We start from the raw sequence: 21,795 nt of genomic DNA, 5'->3' as shown, positions 1-21,795 counted from the left end.
ACTTTATGATTGGATCAGAATGGCCATTATAATCATTGGCCAGAACACAGAATCACAGTGGATTCTGAACGTTTTCAGAGTTACGTTACAGCCTTATTCTTAACAGCCTTAACCGCATAATGACAAAGCAAAAACAGGTTTAGACATTTTTGCAAATGTATTACAAATACAAAAACAGAAATACCTTATTTAAGTAAGTATTCAGACCCTTTGCTATGAGACTCGAAATTGAGTTCAAGTGCATCCTGTTTCCATTGATCATTTTTGGGATGTTTCTACAACTTGATTGGAGTCCACGTGTGGTAAATTCAATTGATTGGACATGATTTGGAAAGGCACACACCTGTCTATATGTGGTCCCACAGTTGACAGTGCATGTCAGAGCAAAAACCAAGCCATGAGGTCGTATAGGAATTGTCCGTAGAGCTCCAAGACAAGACTGTGTCGAGGCACAGATCTGGGGAAGGGTACCAAAACATTTCTGCAGCATTGAAAGCCCACAAGAACACAGTGGCCTCCATCATTCTTAAATGGTTCTCCCAAGCGGCGCAGCGGACTAAGGCACTGCATCTCAGTAAAAGAGGCGTCTCTACAGTCCCTGGTTCAAGTCATCCGGGTTTGGCCGGGGTAGGCCGTAAACAAGAATGTTCTTAACTGACTTGCTTAGTTAAATAGAGGTTAAATAAGATTTGGAAACACCAAGACTCTTCCTAGAACTGGCTGCCTGGCCAAACTGAGCAATCAGGGGAGAAGGGCCTTTGTCAGAGAGGTGACCAAGAACTCAATGGTCACTCTGACAGAGCTCCAGAGTTCCTCTGTGGAGATGGTAGAACCTTCCAGAAGAACAACCATCTCTACAGCACTCCACCAATCAGGACTTTTTCGTAGAGTGGCCAGACGGAAGCCACTCCTCAGTAAAAGGCACATGACAGCCCGCTTGGAGTTTGCCAAAAGGCACCTAAAGGACTCTCAGACCATGAGAAACAAGATGCTCTGGTCTGATGAAACCAAGGTTGAACTGTTTGACCTGAATTCCAAGCGTCACGTCTGTAGGAAACCTAGCACCATCCCTACGGTGAAGCATGTTGCTAGCAGCATCTTGCTGTGGGGATGTTTTTCAGCGGCAGGGACTGGGAGACTAGTCAGGATCGAGGGAACGATTTACAGAGCAAAATACAGAGAGATACTTGATGAAAACCTGCTCCAGAGCACTCAGGACCTCAGACTGGGGCAAAGGTTCACCTTCCAACAGCATAACTACCCTAAGCACACAGCCAAGACAACGCAGGAGTGGCTTCAGGACAAGTCTCTGAATGTCCTTGAGTGGCCCACCCAGAGACCAGACTTGAACAAGATCTAACATCTCTAGAGAACGGAAAATAGTTGTGCAGCGACACTCCCCATTCAATCTGACAGAGCTTGAGAGGATCTGCAGAGAAAAATGGGAGAAACTCCCCAAATACCGGTGTGTCAAGCTTGTACCATCATACCCAAGAAGACCCAAGGCTGTAATCGCTGCCAAAGGTGCTTCAACGATGTACTGAGTAAAGGGTCTGAATACTTATGTAAATGTGATATTTCAGTTTTATCTTTTTTTTTGCAAACATTTCTAAAAATACATTTTTGCTTTGTCATTATGGAGTACTGTGTGTTGAATGAGGCTGTAACGTAACACAATGTGCAAAAGGTTAAGGGTTCTGAATACTTTTCAAATGCACTGTAAGTAAAACCACAAGTCCAAATCCCTCTCCATCCATGGCTATTTTAGGAAAGTGCCCATTTTAGCTAGCTGGCTAGCTAGCCACCAGATGACAACACGACGAGATGCAACAATTCAAGTTTTCTGTCAATGACGTTTGGCTTTTGATGTGATGTGATTGGTGTGAAGCCAAATCCAAACTGGCTTCCCTTGACACTTTTACAGGATGGACCAGGACCATTCACAGCTGAGTTTACTTAGCCAATCAGCGTATAATTTTATCAAGGGAGGCCAAATGCTCACTGGCTTCCCTTGCATTCAATGCTACAGGCGGCAACAATATTCTCTTTTTGACGAGACAGCATCAGATAGATGGGCTACACATACAGAGACAGAGGGGCACTGTTTCGCTCACTTGGTTGAGTTCTCCGGTGAGATCCATTCAACCTCTTGTGTATTGAAGGAAAAAAACGTATGAAACACAGAGAGACAAAAGATACATTACTCTTATCTGTTTATTTTTTTTGGTCAATTTCTTGGGGAAGCCTGGCTTCCCTTGGCATCCATGAATACATGCCACGGGAGAATGTAGCCTACGTGTAAATAACAAACTGACTAAAAACATGGCTGTGATTATGTTCTTAATGAATCTGTCTGAGTCCTACATGTCTAAGTTTCTCCTTGCTTTGTGAATAATTATACATTATGGTTTGTGTTTCTGAGAAATGTGGTTGAATAAACTCGAACTGATGTTGACTTTAAGGGTGTGGTGGAAATATGACTCGGTCTACTACCATGCACAGACACACACACCTTATTGCCTGTTCACACTTGCTCACTCAAGGTGTTGATGCAATGTGGTGGCTAAAATATTTGCGCCATCCCTAACATTGATCTGTGGAAAGTAATTTTTAAGTAACTTAACGTTTTGTGGAGGGTTCATAATAGCATACCCAAGTTTATCATATTAAGGCTAAAAATAGTTAAATTTTTTCTAAATACAACATTGCATTATGTTTTTAGAATCAAACTATAGGCTATAGTCTACAATAAACCATCTATTGTAAACATGAAAATAAAATAACTAGCGAACTATAGAGTAGTTATTAACCCCATTCAGAACCAATCAGTCGATATAATCGAGAAAATCATCAGAAATCACGCGATATGAATCTGACCGTGGGATGCCGCCTGACCCACTAGTTGATCAGAAGGTTCAAATCAACGTTTCATATCTTAAAGAGTAGTTATTAACACAATAAAATGAATATGTTGGCAGCCCTTCCCCCTTCGTCTATCTCCCTTGCTCTTTCCCAGGCACACTGCCCCCTTTCCCAGGCACACGCCCTTCTGTGACACAATACAAAAAAGTTTGGTGAAGAAAAATTCTATCACGGAAGAGGTTCTTTTGAGTGCAACTAGTTGATCAAGTTTGAGCCTTGAGAAGAGTGCCTGAGAGACACAGAGAGAGCCTGGACAAGATAATTGACATCGAGCACATTTGTGTTTTTCTCATTCACAATCTAACGGTGAGTAGATAAAGTAACTGAAGTATGTAGCCTAGCCTGTTTGTCTAAAGTTCCGTTGACTCAAACAGGCCATTTCGTTGATGGATCCAAATGGGCCTCCCAGAAAATGTTCCTCCGTTCGAACATTAATAATGTAGTTTGCGAGCGGATCTATTGTCCAAAACCCACCTAGCATGATAGCACAGGGATCGGCTTCTCCTTATCGGTAACCCAATCCTCAACCCCTTTACAATTCAGGACAAACCAGAAGGCGCGTCTTTATTTCTTTATTTTCCCTGTCAGTCTTACCTCGGGACCACTACAAATCGACCGTATTAGTTCGGCTAAAGGCTAGGGGGGGGGCTCAAAATCACGGTGGGTAGGCTACCCACAATCGTCTCAAATTATGCACGAGCCGAAGAGTAGTTACACGCTTGTGGACAATGACATCCATTCGAGTCTGTCTACAACCTCAACACCGAGCGTGGCCCTGTGTAACAGCAGCTAGGACAGCTCGCTCTCTAGTCTTTTCACCCTGAATTATTAACGAACGGTAAGACGTTGGTATAGTGAGTCGAATGACAACCCAAGGTGTATTTAATAGCGCGGGGAGAAATGGCTTGTGGCAAACGGCGTTGACAGCACCATGCAGGTATGGTTGCGGAAGGGAACCAGTCACACCTGGTAAGTTATTGAACACATCACATCCCCGCTGATTGATTCTGGTTGGCCATCGAAATAATCAAAGCTCATGCAGGTGAAACGAGTCCACTGAACCGAGCTTCACACAGTTCATAGGCATGGAGAGAGTGAGTAGACGTGGCTCTAAATAAGCTATTGTGTCCATTTATGTAGTTAGGCCTGTAGCAGTGGTTCTCAAACTTTGCTGTGACCCACCCAACGCTCTCTAAAGTATCCTAATTAGACTGAAGCAAGTTCTCTCCGCCATATTCAGGCTGCCACATGATTGTATCTATCCCCTCAATGTGTTCGGAAAGGAGAAAAATATGTACATTTTCAGGTTGATGATCACCTGCAAGCCCTGACATCCCAGGTCAAGCCAGGTATAACCCACAATGCTTTATAGAACACACTACTACCCTCTTGGCACACACTAGTTGAATTAACGTTGTTTCAACATTATTTGCCAACATATTTTAACGTGAATCAACATGGAACATTTTGAAAAAAGTCAACCAGCATTGGAAGCATTGAAATGTGGGTAAAACTTCAATTTAACCTGACAAAGGTATTTACAGTACATCAATCTAATTTCAACATAATAATCATAACTATGTATAAGTTGAAATCCTGTTAAATTCCACTTAAAAACATAAATAATAGTTTATCATATTCAATATGGATGAAATTACGTTGAGTTTCATATTTGATTGGACATATTTTACACCGTCATTGTTTCAACGTCATGCCATTAACCTAAATATGTTGAAATAAAAAGTGAAGCCACAGTCGCTACACTTCCTGCCTGAACATTGTCGCCTAGTGGAATACAGGAGGAAATTCACTTCAGTCAGATCAAGTCTACCATCCAGATTAGAGGTCGACCGAATATGATTTTTCAATGCCGATACCGATTGTTGGAGGACCAAAAAAAGCCGATACCGATTAATCAGACAATTTTTTACAATTGTATTATTTATTTATTTGTAATAATGACAATTACAACAATACTGAATGAACACTTGTGGGGGGCTCCCGAGTGGCACAGCGGTCTAAGGCCCTGTGTCTCAGTGCTATGTGGGGGGCTCCCGAGTGGCACAGCGGTCTAAGGCCCTGCATCTCAGTGATTGAGGTGTCACTGCAGACACCCTGGTTTGACTCCAGGCCGTATCACAACCGTCCGTGATTGGGAGTCCCGTAGGGCGGTGCACAATTGGCCCAGCATCGCCCGGGTTTGGCCAGTGTAGACCGTCATTGTAAATAATAATTTGTTCTTAACTGACTTGCCTAGTTAAATGAAGGTTAAATTTGAACAAATATATTTTTTAAAGTATTGTTGCAGCCTGAGCTGACCTGGTTTTCCCAAGTCATTGCTTCAAACATAAAACACCAAACTAGTGTCACCTTATTGAACTCTGTTGTCTCTTCTCTTAACATCTCATCTCCTCTCCTCCCTCCCGCTGACCGAGTCCTGTCCAGGGTTCTGTTCTGTATTCTGGTGCAGCCCGGGCAGCTTGGTTTCACACCAGTTAGTCTCATTACATCCTCTGTTTGGGTCTAAAAAGATACTCCTGGATCGATATGCTCATCAATCACTCTGATCTAGGGCTCTCACACACACACACACACACACACACACACACACACACACTATATAACAAGGATGGGCAACTGATGGGGGTGGGGGCCACCAAAAATCAGAAATCATGAGGGCCACAGTAGCTTGCGGGTCTGCGTACCCACAACCATACCCACACATGCAGTCAGAGCAAGCCTTTTGGGGGCCCTAAACAAAATTATTTGAGTGAATTTCCTGCGATTCTACACTTGCCATGAGACCAATGTTTTCTGTTTTTCATATTAATTTCATCTGATGAAATTGTGATTTCATAATGATTACTACACGTTTAGATAGCTGGCCGCTAGACTCATTTACCAATATAACATGTTTAGCTGACTTGGCTAATTGAGTGACTGACATAACAAGAGAAACTGCTGATGCACAACCACATTTAGAAATGTCACCTGGTCTATTCTACTATTGTAACTCTCAACAGCAAGTTGAGACCCTGACTGAGTTCCTGAAAAATGTGTGTGGAAATTGATCCGCGGGCCTACAGAAGGGGTTCAGGTGCCCATCCCTGATTATAATAATATATACCATTTAGTGCATACACTACTACCCTGGCACCATGCTTTACCAACTGAGCTACAGAGGACCGCACACAGCGTCTCCTAATTATGTGCGTAGAAGATGTCTCGCTCGGGACACCCGCAGGCTGGTGAAATAGTGATGAGGGATGAAGATGATGACAGATGTCCAGCGGTGTGGGTCTGTGGTTGGCTAATGTGTTAGTTACAGCTGAACTCACACAGGATAGTGTGTGTATGTGTGGCATCAAGGTGGGATATGAAACAGAATCCTACACCTGGCATCAGACCATGGGTGTGTTCTGCTCTCTCTCACCCACTAATTAGGCTAATGTAAGATCAGTCCTAATTGGCCTAGGCCCAGGGGACAGGTGTGTGTGTGTGTTTGTGGGAATGTGCATACATTTAGGTGTGTATGCATTCAGGTGTGACAGTGTCAGATTGGAGATTTACCTGTGGGTTGAGTCTCTAGGGTTACCCTCATCAGGACATCACCCATCATCATTACCCTCATCAGGACATCACCCTAATGTTAAAAGAGAAGGGGTTAGAGATACTGGCGGGGTAGGGTAGCGATATATATATATATATATTAGAGAGTGTAACAGACAGGTCTTAGCTGTAGTAATGTGAACCCATAACCTTCTGCTGGCTTATGGTGATCAGGTATCCCTCTCTCCATCAGACATCACAGCTCCCATTGTTTACCTCAGACCCCCCCCCCCCCTCTCTCCATCCTTTCCTTTGTTTACCTCACCAGGCTCTCCTTATCTCCCTCCACCCCCCGTCCATTCTTTCCTCTATTCTGACGTCCTCTTGCTACACTCTTAAAAGGGTTCTTCAGCTTTCCCCATTGAATAACCCTTTTTTGTTCCAGTTCAAAACCATTTGGTTCCAGGTAGAACCCTTTTGCGTTCCGTGCAGGACCCTTTCCACAGAGTTTTCTATGTGGAATCAAAAAGGATTTTCCTATGGGGACAGCCGAAGAACTCTTTAGGAACCCTTTTTTCTAAGAGTGTACCTTGTCTTAACTGTTCCAGCTAGTTCCAGTGAAACAGTTGCTGCATTCAATTGTCTAAACTTTAGATTTTTCTGCACCCCCCCCCCATCCTCTCCTCTCTCCCAGTAGCTATGGAGTCGGCCATCCAGACAGTGGTAGAAGTGTATCTGAAGTCTGCCAAAGGGAAGGGCAGTCTCGGAGATAAGGACTTCCAGGGCCTTGTCAATAAACAGCTCGGCAACATCATGACTGTAAGTTCCACCTATCCTTGTATCACTACTCCTCAACTCTGACCCTAGATTTGTGTCCACGTCCTGGTTAAACCCGAGCCTCAACTCTGACCCTAGGTTCGTGTCCACGTCCTGGTTAAACCCGAGCCTCATCTCTGACCCTAGGTTCGTGTCCACGTCCTGGTTAAACCCGAGCCTCAACTCTGACCCTAGATTCGTGTCCGTGTCCCGGTTAAACCCGAGCCTCAACTCTGACCCTAGGTTCGTGTCCGCGTCCCGGTTACACCCGAGCCTCAACCACGACCCTAGGTTCGTGTCCGCATCCCTGTTAAACTCGAGCCTCAACCACGACCCTAGGTTTGTGTCCGCATTCCTGTTAAACTCGAGCCTCAACCACGACCCTAGGTTCGTGTCCGCATCCCTGTTAAACTCTAGCCTCAACCACGACCCTAGGTTTGTGTCCGCATCCCTGTTTAACTCGAGCCTCAACCACGACCCTAGGTTCGAGTCAGCGTCCCGGTTAAACCCAAGCCTCAACCACGACCCTAGGTTCGTGTCCGCATCCCTGTTAAACTCTAGCCTCAACCACGACCCTAGGTTTGTGTCCGCATCCCTGTTTAACTCGAGCCTCAACCACGACCCTAGGTTCGAGTCAGCGTCCCGGTTAAACCCAAGCCTTAATCCTAGTCATAATGCAAATCGGCACCAGGTGTTATTGGGGAAGCAATCTTTAATGATAGACTCTTCCTCTCTCCCCACTCTCTCCCCCTCTCACCTCATAGGGAACAGAGAGTTCCTCTGCAGTGAAGGAGATGCGTAAGGGATTGGACGAGAACAAAGATGGGAAGGTCAGCTTCCAGGAATACATGACTCTGATTGGCTACGTGGCAAACACCCTCAGCGAGCAGAGGACTGCAGCCAACAACACACCTGCCTCATAGGAACTACATATGGCTTCATAGACACTCTATAAGATGTCTTATGCAGTCTATAAGGCAGGGTTCTTCAATCCTGGTCCTAGTGACCCACAGGGTGTGCAGGCTTTAGTTCCATTCCAGCACTGACACACCAGAGGAAACGCGTGAAGGCTTTGATGGGATTGATTACAGTGTGTGTGACCACAGGGCCAGAATTGAAGAACACTGCCATAAGGCCCCATGTACCTATAGAGGCTCATAGACCTGTCAATCTCCCTTGGCTGTATATCACTACATAATCACTACATAATCAGACTTAACTTCATCTCAACTTATTTTATATGCTTACACTACCAATCTTCATCTCAGTTATAACAATGTTACTGGTCTTATAAATACTTTATGAAGGCATTTTTTTTACATGAAGTTTAACAGTTCACATGTTTTAGTATAACTACTCTAAATCAACACTTCTACAGTAAATGCTTTGTTATCATGTTGAAATAAATGCCATGGCAATGTTTTAAAGTCATGTCTTCTTTCACTACTCTAACATTATCTCTAAATGACATTCTCTAGGTTGCCCTATGTCATGATGAAGACACACACACACCTTATAGAACCAATATGCTGATTCCTGCTTCCATGGCCACCAGCGGCCCCTTCTAAATTTAGTCGTGTCACACTCCGTGGCCCACGATGCACCAGAATATTGAAATTAGACACCCAATATACAACACCACCTATTGTGCACAGCAAGGATACACACACATCTTCTGCCAACAGAATACAATGCTGCATTGCACCAGGGAGAGATAACAAGTCTATACTGTAATACAGGCAGATCTATACACTACAATCCTACTCTCCACTCCCCCGGGGCTAGCAGCCTCAGAGCTGTAGTGGATGTAAGTACTGTATGTTACATTAACATTCAGACTTAACAAACATGACGTGCACAGACACTATATCATTCAGTGGTTGTATAAGCCTGAGGCGTGGTCAAAGAAACAGCACAGACAAACAAGGAGACATATTTACTTTGCTGTTTTGGTTTGTGGAGTGCAGTTGTCATTAAAATATACATTATTACAATAGCTGTGCATTTGTATGAGTGTAGGATTTGTGTGTAATTATGTTTGTGTGTGTGTTACAGAAGTGATAACTATGCATGGCTGCCTGTCAAGGGTGTTGTCTCCATTCAGCTAGTACCCTCTGATCCTGTATCAGGTACCAGCTTCCCTTTCAAACAGCCTCAGGCCAGACACACACCCACTAGGCTAACCACAGCCTCCGGTCTGCTGAGCTGTTTACATTATAAACCCCCTCTGGAGCTCCTATATTACTCTAAAGCCATTCCAACATGTTCTGCACTTCATTTCAATAATCACTACCATCTAACCTACTGGGAGACACAACCATTGTTTCAGGCCTTAACCTAATCACCAGCTCAAATTGGCTGCTACCAATGAGTGGGTCCAACACAGCATTTGGAAACACTACCAGGCCAAGCAGGGCAGCTGTTGGACCAGGCCCGGCCAACAAGGTCATCACACCACACACCCTGAGGGGAACAGACACAGTTCACTGAGCAGATGCTTGAGAATGACAGATTAGTTTTTCCCAATTGTTTACACACTAAAATTGGAACTTGAAACGCAATCACCGAAACCTGAAACTCATGTACCAAATCCTTAAACCAAGTCTGCAAAATTGCCAGCTCTATAAACAATTCCAAGCTCTGTAAACCAATTGGCAACACTCACTCCTCACAGGTGTAAACACTAGTTGCTGAATTGTTAACTTAAAAATCAGAGCTTTAGCACTATAAAAGGCCAAAGATGAGCTCCTGTTTTGGAGGAAAATGGAAGTCAATGGTGAATCAAGAGCTAGAGCTAGAGCTAGAGGAGGAGGAGGAGGAGGAGGAGGAGTTGGAGGAGGAGGAGGAGGAGGACACGGACGGACAGTTGTCTCAGATGAGATCAGGGCCACATTGGTTGACCATGTGCTCAACCATGGATTGAGTATGAGGGATGCTGGGCAGAGAGTTCAGCTCAACCTGAGCTGCTACACGGTTGCATCTATCATCCGTACATTCAGAAATGACAACCGGTAAGTTACCTACCATTTACACTATGCTCTTTATGTATACTGCAGTCCGACATACCAGTAGGCCTATGTTACTCAGTGATTGTTACCCAACGTTACAGTAATGTCATTTGATATTGAAATAAAATAGATTATTTTAGCTTACTGTAACCAATCATATCATATTTGTGGATCTTCTGCAGAACTGAGAGATGGCCAGGCCATGGTAGAAGACACTGGCTGTTCACACCAGAACTGAGAGATGGCCAGGCTATGGTAGAAGACACCGTCTGTTCACACCAGAACAGGAGATGGCCAGGCCATGGTAGAAGACACCGGCTGTTCACACCAGAACTGAGAGATAGCCAGGCCATGGTAGAAGACACCGTCTGTTCACACCAGAACTGAGAGATGGCCAGGCCATGGTAGAAGACACCGGCTGTTTACAACAGAACAGGAGACCGCTATTGTGAACATGGTGGTGGCAAACAATACCATTAGACTAGGAGAAATCCAGAACCACATCATTTCAGACAACACAATATTCAATAACATTCACCAGGTGGGCTTGTCTACATTGGACCGTGTATTACAGTGCAACTGAATCCTGATGAAACAGGTCTACAGGTCGCCATTTGAGCAACACTCAGAGAGGGTTAAAGAACAGCACTATGAATATGAGCAAGTAAGTACTATACTGTGAATTTACTATCATATCAGCACTGTATAGACACATTACAGTACTGTAATCCAGTGTATTGTGCCTCACCATATTGACTGCTCTAGGTCACATTGTCTTGTGTGTTTCAGAGAGTCTTGGAGCTGGATGCTAGCCAAAAGAAGGGGACGGAACATTATTGGTCACCGTGCCATTGTGAATGTCCCTGGACAGCGTGGAGGGAATATCACCATGTATGCAGCCGTTAGCCAGCAAGGCGTCAGCCATCACCATGCCAACCTTAGTCCCTACAACACCGCCCTTCTCATCACATTCCTGGACACACTACACGGCATCCTCATTCCAGCCGAGCAGAGGGGTGGACCAGAGCAGCCCAGGTATGTTGTCATCTAGGACAACGTGAGTTTCCACCGGGCTGCTCTGGTCCATCGACCACCCACAGTTTGTTCTATACCTCCCACCATATTCCCCATTCCTAAACACAATTGAAAAGTTTTTTTCGGCATGGTGGTGGAAGGTGTATGACCGCCATCCCCTCACACGCCTCTTCTCCAGGCAATGGATGATGCATGTGGTGAAGTTGATGTGGGGGCTTTTGGTGGCTGGATCCGTCACTCCAGAAGATTCTGTTTAGCCAGGGAGAACATCGCTTGTGATGTAGATTAGGTGCTGTGGCCAGACCAAAATAGGAGGCAGGTGTAATGAACACAAGGGGAGACGGCGCTGGTTTCAAGCGTTGTTTATTGCATAGGACCACAGGAGGAGGCAGGTAGCTGGGTCCAGGGGCAGGCAGAAGGTCATACACAGGAGGAGGCAGGTAGCTGGGTCCAGGGGCAGGCAGAAGGTCATACACAGGAGGGGGCAGGTAGCTGCGTCCAGGGGCAGGCAGAAGGTCATACACAGGAGGAGGCAGGTAGCTGGGTCCAGGGGCAGGCAGAAGGTCATACACAGGAGGGGGCAGGTAGCTGGGTCCAGGGGCAGGCAGAAGGTCATACACAGGAGGAGGCAGGTAGCTGGGTCCAGGGGCAGGCAGAAGGTCATACACAGGAGGAGGCAGGTAGCTGGGTCCAGGGGCAGGCAGAAGGTCATACACAGGAGGAGGCAGGTAGCTGGGTCCAGGGGCAGGCAGAAGGTCATACACAGGAGGAGGCAGGTAGCTGGGTCCAGGGGCAGGCAGAAGGTCATACACATGAGGAGGCAGGTAGCTGGGTCCAGGGGCAGGCAGAAGGTCATACACAGGGGTCCAAAAGGGAAACAGTACAGGCATGGAGAAGGCTAATGACGTAGTGCAGGAGATCAGGCAATAGGTAGATAACAGGCTGAAGTACAGGCAGGGAATAGGCAAAATGTGTGGTTAGTGAGGCAGGCTAAAACTATCATTCACAGGAGAAGCCGATCATGGGCACCACAGCGCTCTGCAAGCCGTGTGTCACAAAACAAACAATACCTCACAGTGACAGGGTGCAAAGAACTGAACCAAATAGTGTGTGATAATGACATACAGGTGACTAGAATTCAGGTGATTGGGATCTGGAGAGTGAGCTGTGTTCAGGGGATCTACGTGTTTGAGGATGTAAGTTTGAAGCAGACATTACAGCAGGATGTAGCCTAATGTTTTTCTTTCTTACATTTTGCATGTGTTTTTGTCTTTAGAGTTTTGAAGGAATGAGCCACTTTCATTTTTTATTTTTGTACAGAAAACCCTTTATCTTACTGAATGTTTTTCCTGTTGTACTCCTGTTGGGTACAGAAAGTGTTACATACAAAACACAAGTGTTCAAAAATACTGCAATTTGGAAATAAATGACAATGTTTTTGTTACTGTATTGCATTTGTATGTGTTTATTTATGTATATTTGAGTAGGTATACATTACTGTAACAATATTTTACAACCGGCTACAATGTAACACTGACAATGCAAAAGGCATAAACCTACTGCTGGGATATTCATAGTGTTTTGTGTTGAACACATCATAAACCTACTGCTGGGATATTCATAGTGTTTTGTGTTGAGCACATAAACCTACTGCTGGGATATTCATAGTGTTTTGTGTTGAGCACATAAACCTACTGCTGGGATATTCATAGTGTTTTGTGTTGAGCACATCATAAACCTACTGCTGGGATATTCATAGTGTTTTGTGTTGAACACATCATAAACCTACTGCTGGGATATTCAGTGTTTTGTGTTGAACACATCATAAACCTACTGCTGGGATATTCATAGTGTTTTGTGTTGAGCACATCATAAACCTACTGCTGGGATATTCAGTGTTTTGTGTTGAGCACATAAACCTACTGCTGGGATATTCATAGTGTTTGTGTTGAGCACATAAACCTACTCCTGGGATATTCAGTGTTTTGTGTTGAACACATCATAAACCTACTGCTGGGATATTCAGTGTTTTGTGTTGAACACATCATAAACCTACTGCTGGGATATTCAGTGTTTTGTGTTGAACACATCATAAACCTACTGCTGGGATATTCATAGTGTTTTGTGTTGAACACATCATAAACCTACTGCTCGGATATTCATAGTGTTTTGTGTTGAACACATCATAAACCTACTGCTGGGATATTCATAGTGTTTTGTGTTGAACACATCATAAACCTACTGCTGGGATATTCAGTGTTTTGTGTTGAACACATCATAAACCTACTGCTGGGATATTCATAGTGTTTTGTGTTGAACACATCATAAACCTACTGCTGGGATATTCATAGTGTTTTGTGTTGAGCACATCATAAACCTACTGCTGGGATATTCATAGTGTTTTGTGTTGAATACATCATAAACCTACTGCTGGGATATTCATAGTGTTTTGTGTTGAACACATCATAAACCTACTGCTGGGATATTCAGTGTTTTGTGTTGAGCACATCATAAACCTACTGCTGGGATATTCATAGTGTTTTGTGTTGAGCACATCATGAACCTACTGCTGGGATATTCATATTGTTTTGTGTTGAGCACATCATAAACCTACTGCTGGGATATTCATAGTGTTTTGTGTTGAGCACATCATAAACCTACTGCTGGGATATTCATATTGTTTTGTGTTGAGCACATCATAAACCTACTGCTGGGATATTCATAGTGTTTTGTGTTGAGCACATCATAAACCTACTGCTGGGATATTCATAGTGTTTTGTGTTGAACACATCATAAACCTACTGCTGGGATATTCATAGTGTTTTGTGTTGAACACATCATAAACCTACTGCTGGGATATTCAGTGTTTTGTGTTGAACACATCATAAACCTACTGCTGGGATATTCAGTGTTTTGTGTTGAGCACATCATAAACCTACTGCTGGGATATTCAGTGTTTTGTGTTGAGCACATCATAAACCTACTGCTGGGATATTCAGTGTTTTGTGTTGAACACATCATAAACCTACTGCTGGGATATTCAGTGTTTTGTGTTGAGCACATCATAAACCTACTGCTGGGATATTCAGTGTTTTGTGTTGAGCACATCATAAACCTACTGCTGGGATATTCAGTGTTTTGTGTTGAGCACATCATAAACCTACTGCTGGGATATTCATAGTGTTTTGTGTTGAGCACATCATAAACCTACTGCTGGGATATTCAGTGTTTTGTGTTGAACACATCATAAACCTACTGCTGGGATATTCATAGTGTTTTGTGTTGAGCACATAAACCTACTGCTGGGATATTCATAGTGTTTTGTGTTGAGCACATAAACCTACTGCTGGGATATTCAGTGTTTTGTGTTGAGCACATCATAAACCTACTGCTGGGATATTCAGTGTTTTGTGTTGAGCACATCATAAACCTACTGCTGGGATATTCAGTGTTTTGTGTTGAACACATCATAAACCTACTGCTGGGATATTCAGTGTTTTGTGTTGAGCACATCATAAACCTACTGCTGGGATATTCAGTGTTTTGTGTTGAGCACATCATAAACCTACTGCTGGGATATTCAGTGTTTTGTGTTGAGCACATCATAAACCTACTGCTGGGATATTCAGTGTTTTGTGTTGAGCACATAACTACTGCTGGGATATTCAGTGTTTTGTGTTGAGCACATCATAAACCTACTGCTGGGATATTCAGTGTTTTGTGTTGAACACATCATAAACCTACTGCTGGGATATTCAGTGTTTTGTGTTGAGCACATCATAAACCTACTGCTGGGATATTCAGTGTTTTGTGTTGAGCACATCATAAACCTACTGCTGGGATATTCATAGTGTTTTGTGTTGAGCACATCATAAACCTACTGCTGGGATATTCAGTGTTTTGTGTTGAACACATCATAAACCTACTGCTGGGATATTCATAGTGTTTTGTGTTGAACACATCATAAACCTACTGCTGGGATATTCATAGTGTTTTGTGTTGAGCACATCATAAACCTACTGCTGGGATATTCATAGTGTTTTGTGTTGAACACATCATAAACCTACTGCTGGGATATTCATAGTAGTGTTTTGTGTTGAGCACATCATAAACCTACTGCTGGGATATTCATAGTGTTTTGTGTTGAGCACATCATAAACCTACTGCTGGGATATTCAGTGTTTTGTGTTGAGCACATCATAAACCTACTGCTGGGATATTCATAGTGTTTTGTGTTGAGCACATCATAAACCTACTGCTGGGATATTCAGTGTTTTGTGTTGAGCACATCATAAACCTACTGCTGGGATATTCATAGTGTTTGTGTTGAGCACATCATAAACCTACTGCTGGGATATTCAGTGTTTTGTGTTGAGCACATCATAAACCTACTGCTGGGATATTCAGTGTTTTGTGTTGAGCACATCATAAACCTACTGCTGGGATATTCAGTGTTTTGTGTTGAACACATCATAAACCTACTGCTGGGATATTCAGTGTTTTGTGTTGAGCACATCATAAACCTACTGCTGGGATATTCATAGTGTTTTGTGTTGAGCACATCATAAACCTACTGCTGGGATATTCAGTGTTTTGTGTTGAGCACATCAGTGTGTTGTTGGTTGGTAGACAGATCTATTCATGTGTGTCATTTAGATGCAAAAACAAACAAACATGGAAAGCAATAACAGTTTTGAATGCAGTGTTTGCTATTGGTACAGATTTGTAGAGTTTTGTGTTTACAGATTTGGGAAAATGGCCCAATGATTCAGCAAACATGTGTAAACAATTGTGGAAAACTGTAAATGAAATATTTTCCATTTCAGAGTATAAGTATTGAGATGGTCTGTATTTTGATCTTGTGGATGGCATGCATCTTTGAAAGAATATTGTCAACGCCATAGCAGGGCCTCTCACCTTCCTCCAGGGCTTCTCCTGTTTATCTAAACACGCTTTCACTGCTTCCCCTGGCCTATGTTTTGACACGCAGTACAATATGGCTACAGGCCCGGGCCATGGTAATCCACTGCTACTATAGCACACTGACTGAGACCGTAAGTGATACCCCATTGTGGCTCTCTCTGCACCTTGGCTCCACTGTGGCTCTCTCTGCACCTTGGCTCCATTGTGGCTCTCTCTGCACCTTGGCTCCATTGTGGCTCTCTCTGCACCTTGGCTCCATTGTGTCTCTCTCTGCACCTTGGCTCCATTGTGGCTCTCTCTGCACCTTGGCTCCATTGTGGCTCTCTCTGCACCTTGGCTTCATTGTGCCTCTCTCTGCACCTTGGCTCCATTGTGGCTCTCTCTGCACCTTGGCTCCATTGTGGCTCTCTCTGCACCTTGGCTCCATTGTGGCTCTCTCTGCACCTTGGCTCCATTGTGGCTCTCTCTGCACCTTGGCTCCATTGTGGCTCTCTCTGTACCTTGGCTCCATTGTGGCTCTCTCTGCACCTTGGCTCCATTGTGGCTCTCTCTGCACCTTGGCTCCATTGTGGCTCTCTGCACCTTGGCTCCATTGTGGCTCTCTCTGCACCTTGGCTCCATTGTGGCTCTCTCTGCACCTTGGCTCCATTGTGGCTCTCTCTGCACCTTGGCTCCATTGTGGCTCTCTCTGCACCTTGGCTCCATTGTGGCTCTCTCTGCACCTTGGCTCCATTGTGGCTCTCTCTGCACCTTGGCTCCATTGTGGCTCTCTCGCACCTTGGCTCCATTGTGGCTCTCTCTGCACCTTGGCTCCATTGTTGCTCTCTCTGCACCTTGGCTCCATTGTGGCTCTCTCTGCACCTTGGCTCCATTGTGGCTCTCTCTGCACCTTGGCTCCATTGTGGCTCTCTGCACCTTGGCTCCATTGTGGCCAAAGTGGATAAATAGGCTACACCACGTCGCTCCCCTCTCCTCCTCTTTTCCTCTTCTGCTTTCCCTCTGCTCCTCTCCTCTTCTGCTTTCCCTCTGCTCCTCTCTACTGCTTTCCCTCTCATCTCCCTGGCTTTCTCAAAAACATCTTGAAGGTAAAATTTGATACTAATAATGTAAATGTGATCATCCTGAGGTAGTGATGTGGTGTCATGTCTGACAGCTTTTATGAAGGATGGATCTTATCTGTCCATCACAGGAAGGCAGGTGTCCGTCGTGTAAACAGAGAAGGAGGAGAGGAGACGGGGGACAGAGAAGAGGAGCAACAGGTGGAAGAAGAGAGGGATGGAGGAGGGGGGAGAGAGGCAGAATGGGAGGAGGGGAGAGAGGCGGAGTGGGAGGAGGGAGAGAAGCGGAGTGGGAGGAGGTAGAGAGGTGGAGTGGGAGGAGGTAGAGAGGTGGAGTGGGAGGAGGGAGAGAGGCGGAGTGGGAGGAGGGAGAGAGACAGAGTGGGAGGAGGTAGAGAGGAGGAGTGGGAGGAGGTAGAGAGGCGGAGTGGGAGGAGGGAGAGAGGCGGAGTGGGAGGAGGGAGAGAGGCAGAGTGGGAGGAGGGAGAGAGGCAGAGTGGGAGGAGGGAGAGAAGCGGGGTGAGAGGAGGGAGAGAGGTGGAGTGGGAGGAGGGAGAGAGGCGGAGTGGGAGGAGGGAGAGAGGCGGAGTGGGAGGAGGGAGAGAGGCGGAGTGGGAGGAGGGAGAGAGGCGGAGTGGGAGGAGGGAGAGAAGCGGAGTGGGAGGAGGGAGAGAGGTGGAGTGGGAGGAGGGAGAGAGGTGGAGTGGGAGGAGGGAGAGAAGTATTTAAGAGGCTGTCCATCTCCCCCTCCTCATCGTTCTTCGTTACTCTCCCTCTACGTGTCCAACAGCAGGCCAGCACTCCTCCTTTGCTCAGGTAAGGAAGAAAGGTTGACTCAGGAATGAATGCAGTTTTTCAGCAACAGGCAAAAGAATTCAGCCCTTCTGCTCTTCAGGAGGTAGTTCTGTCTAGCACGGTAAAATGTGGAGCAGATGAAATATATTTCAGCTGTTTGGGATCTAGAGACAATGATACAAAGTTTGCGTTGCTGTAACCCTAAACAACGTCAATATAACTTTTACAGAGAGGGGAAAGCACACAGCCTGTACTGTAGACTTCACTACTCTGTGTGTTTGGTGATTTCATGTCTATTCCCTGGTCTATTCTGGTGTGATGTTAGCCTCTATAGAGTTTCTGTTGTGTTTCCTCTGTCCTGACTGACCGCTCTCTTCTTTTTCTTCTTTATTTTCTGTTTATGTAAATATCTTGCTCAAAGGAGGCAAATCTAGATTTTTCCTAAACAAGAATGAGCTCAGATTTCTGTTGGGATAAAGTGAATTTGATACAGTGTAAATGTAATTGTAGGGAAAGAAGTAGAGTGGTCAGGGAAGAGGGGTGGGAGAGGTGGAGGTAAGATGGAGAGGTGGGGAAGGGATGGGGTGCGAAGGGAAGGTGGAGGGGTGGGATGGGATGGGATCGACAGATAGATGGGGTGGGATGGGATCGACAGATAGATGGGATGGGATGGGATCGACAGATAGATGGGGTGGGATGGGATCGACAGATAGATGGGGTGGGAAGGGAAGGTGGAGGGGTGGGATGGGATCGACAGATAGATGGGGTGGGATGGGATCGACAGATAGATGGGGTGGGATGGGATCGACAGATAGATGGGGTGGGAAGGGAAGGTGGAGGGGTGGGATGGGATCGACAGATAGATGGGATGGGATGGGATCGACAGATAGATGGGGTGGGAAGGGAAGGTGGAGGGGTGGGATGGGATCGACAGATAGATGGGGTGGGATGGGATCGACAGATAGATGGGGTGGGATGGGATCGACAGATAGATGGGGTGGGAAGGGAAGGTGGTGGGATGGGATGGGATCGACAGATAGATGGGGTGGGATGGGATCGACAGATAGATGGGGTGGGATGGGATCGACAGATCAAGAGATGTAGGGGTGGGTTAAAGAGATGGAGGGGTGGGATAGAGAGATGGAGGGGTGGGTTAAAGAGATGGAGGGGTGGGATAGAGAGATGGAGGGGTGGGATAAAGAGATGGAGGGGTGGGATAAAGAGATGGAGGGGTGGGATAAAGAGGTAGAGGGGTGGGATAGAGAGGTAGAGGGGTGGGATAGAGATATGGAGAGATGTAGGGGTGGGATAAAGATATTTAGGGGTGGGATGGAGAGGTAGAGGGGTGGGATAAAGAGATGGAGGGGTGGGATAAAGAGATGGAGGGGTGGGATAAAGAGATGGAGGGGTGGGATAGAGAGATGGAGGGGTGGGATAAAGAGATGGAGGGGTGGGATAGAGAGATGGAGGGGTGGGATGGAGAGATGGAGGGGTGGGATAAAGAGATGGAGGGGTGGGATGGAGGCAGGGTGGTGGGATACATACACCTGTCTCCTCTGTTACCAACCATCCAGTCCAGCTCAGGTAGAGACTAGCTCAGGTTCCAATGGTCCCAGTTCCTCCTGTACTGGTTTGGACAGGACAGGGCTATAGGGTTAGAGACAGGGTTAGAGTTAGAGCTAGGTGTGTTTCTACCTGGTGTGAGTTTCACTCTTATCAGAAGGCTGGGGTTCACATATCCTGCTCACTATTACCTATCTCCTTTCCATTACAGTGTCTCAATGTGGCTCCCCACAGATTCAGGATCAACTTATCCTTAAGTGGGGAAACTAATCATCAATCATCATCATACTCCATGGCTAACTGTCTGGGGCTTTAGTAATGTAGTAGGACTCTTGGGGTTTGTAGTTCTTCAGGTGTTTGGGTAGGATGACTTTAAACTTGTGACTAATTCAGGAACTAGACAGGGTTGAGGAACAAGCAGCTCTCTCTGTCTATTCATCCATCCCTCTCTCTCTCTCGTCCTATCTGTCCTGCCGTGCTCAGCAGACATGGTGATTGCTAACTCAGTTGATACTGTACCAGTGGAGGCTGCTGAGGGGAGGATGGATCATAATAATGGATCTTTCTCTCTCTCGGAGGACCTGAGCCATAGGACCATGCCCCAGGAATACCTGACATGATGACTCCTTGCTGTCCCCAGTCCACCTGACTGTGCTGCTGCTCCAGTTTCAACTATTCTGCCTTATTATTATTCGACCATGCTGGTCATTTATGAACATTTGAACATCTTGACCATGTTTTGTTATAATCTCCACCCGGCACAGCCAGAAGAGGACTGGCCACCCCACATAGCCTGGTTCCTCTCTAGGTTTCTTCCTAGGTTTTGGCCTTTCTAGGGAGTTTTTCCTAGCCACCGTGCTTCTACATCTGCATTGCTTGCTGTTTGGGGTTTTAGGCTGGGTTTATGTACAGCACTTTGAGATATCAGCTGATGTACGAAGGGCTATATAAATAAATTTGATTTGATTTGATTTGAAATGGAATGATATCAAACACATTTTTTGGGGAGTGTTTAATGTGTTTGATATCACTCCATTCCAGCCATTATTGTGAGATGTCCTCCTCTCACCAGCCTCCACTGCTCTCTACAGTGTGTTTGACTGATCCATCTGATCCTGGCTCAGCTTCCATGAGAAAATACAAACACTCTGCACAGGCTACATCACTTGATGTCCTACTACAGTGTGAAACACCTGCTCATTATCCTAACCATGTCTATTGTCTTTCTACCTCTGTAGTATGTCTAACCCTACCAAAACAGAGAATGTGTCCACCTTGGAGACTGCCATGCAGCTGATGATCCAGACCTTCCATAAGTATTCTGGAGACGAGGGCGACAAATACACCCTGAGCAGAGCAGAGCTCAAAGTGATGCTCTCTGCAGAGCTGGGCAACTACCTGGGGGTAAGGAGATTCACACACGCACAGACACACACGCACAGACACACACGCACAGACACACAGCGTAAAAGTCTTCCTCTCTCCCTTACCCAGAATGCCCAGGACAAGGAAGCAGTGGACAAGGTGATGGGGGACCTGGATGCCAACAATGATGGAGAGGTGGACTTCACTGAGTTTGTTATCCTGGTGGGGGCGCTCACCGTCGCCTGCAATGACTTCTTCCTGGAGTACAACGACAAGGGGGAGAAGAAGTGAACACAACACACACACGTACACTCACACATGTCTATGCTCTCTCTCTCTCTCTCACACTCACTCACTCACTCACTCACTCACTGAGGAGAGGAGGACGATTATTATGAGACATCTCCACTCAAATCCTGGCTAGGCTTAATGTCTACTGTTTAATAACAGAGACCTACACACACCATACATACCACACACATGCACACACACACTCTGAGATGTTCATAGATGCATCGTGGCACACTGGGCAGTGTGTTTTTGTGTTTAGTGTGTGTGCCATCTCGATCCAAACCAAACCCAACACACAGAAGTTTATTCCAGAGTAAAAATGTGGAGTTTAAATCATCATTAATAACGGTCATTGTTGAATATGTGAATATAATTTCTGTCTTTTCATTCCTTTTGTAAACCCCCTGTTCATTTTTCGTTCATTGTTAAACTGTTCCTCCTCGATAGAATAAACTTGACATTTAACCAAA

The 21,795-nt window shown here is 45.4% G+C and overlaps 2 protein-coding genes across 5 annotated transcripts; both read left to right on the top strand.

Annotated features, from left to right (window-relative positions):
• Positions 1 to 2,891: 2,891 nt before the first annotated feature.
• LOC110536103 (protein S100-A16) lies at positions 2,892 to 8,714 on the top strand. Of its 4 annotated transcripts, none has more exons than XM_036939472.1 (3): positions 2,892 to 3,228; positions 7,169 to 7,290; positions 8,052 to 8,714. In XM_036939472.1, the coding sequence occupies exons 2-3, from the start codon at positions 7,171 to 7,173 to the stop codon at positions 8,208 to 8,210; spliced, it is 279 nt and encodes a 92-aa protein (XP_036795367.1). In that variant the 5' UTR covers positions 2,892 to 3,228; positions 7,169 to 7,170; the 3' UTR covers positions 8,211 to 8,714. The 4 variants fall into 4 exon arrangements, with proteins under 4 accessions (XP_036795367.1, XP_036795375.1, XP_036795360.1 ...); XM_036939480.1 differs by having other exon boundaries at positions 3,001 to 3,228; positions 7,166 to 7,290; XM_036939465.1 differs by lacking the exon at positions 2,892 to 3,228 and adding an exon at positions 3,572 to 3,891.
• A 9,329-nt stretch (positions 8,715 to 18,043) lies between these two features.
• Positions 18,044 to 21,795, top strand: s100t (S100 calcium binding protein T). Its single transcript, XM_036934591.1, has 3 exons — positions 18,044 to 18,127; positions 20,908 to 21,073; positions 21,164 to 21,795. Exons 2-3 carry the CDS (start codon positions 20,909 to 20,911, stop codon positions 21,323 to 21,325), a joined length of 327 nt encoding a protein of 108 aa, XP_036790486.1. The 5' UTR covers positions 18,044 to 18,127; position 20,908; the 3' UTR covers positions 21,326 to 21,795.

This window comes from Oncorhynchus mykiss, chromosome 2 (genome assembly GCF_013265735.2).
Source record: "Oncorhynchus mykiss isolate Arlee chromosome 2, USDA_OmykA_1.1, whole genome shotgun sequence".
In the NCBI taxonomy this organism is placed as follows: domain Eukaryota; kingdom Metazoa; phylum Chordata; class Actinopteri; order Salmoniformes; family Salmonidae; genus Oncorhynchus; species Oncorhynchus mykiss.
Note: the sequence above shows the minus strand (reverse complement) of the source record. Positions and strands in the feature narration are given on the sequence as shown.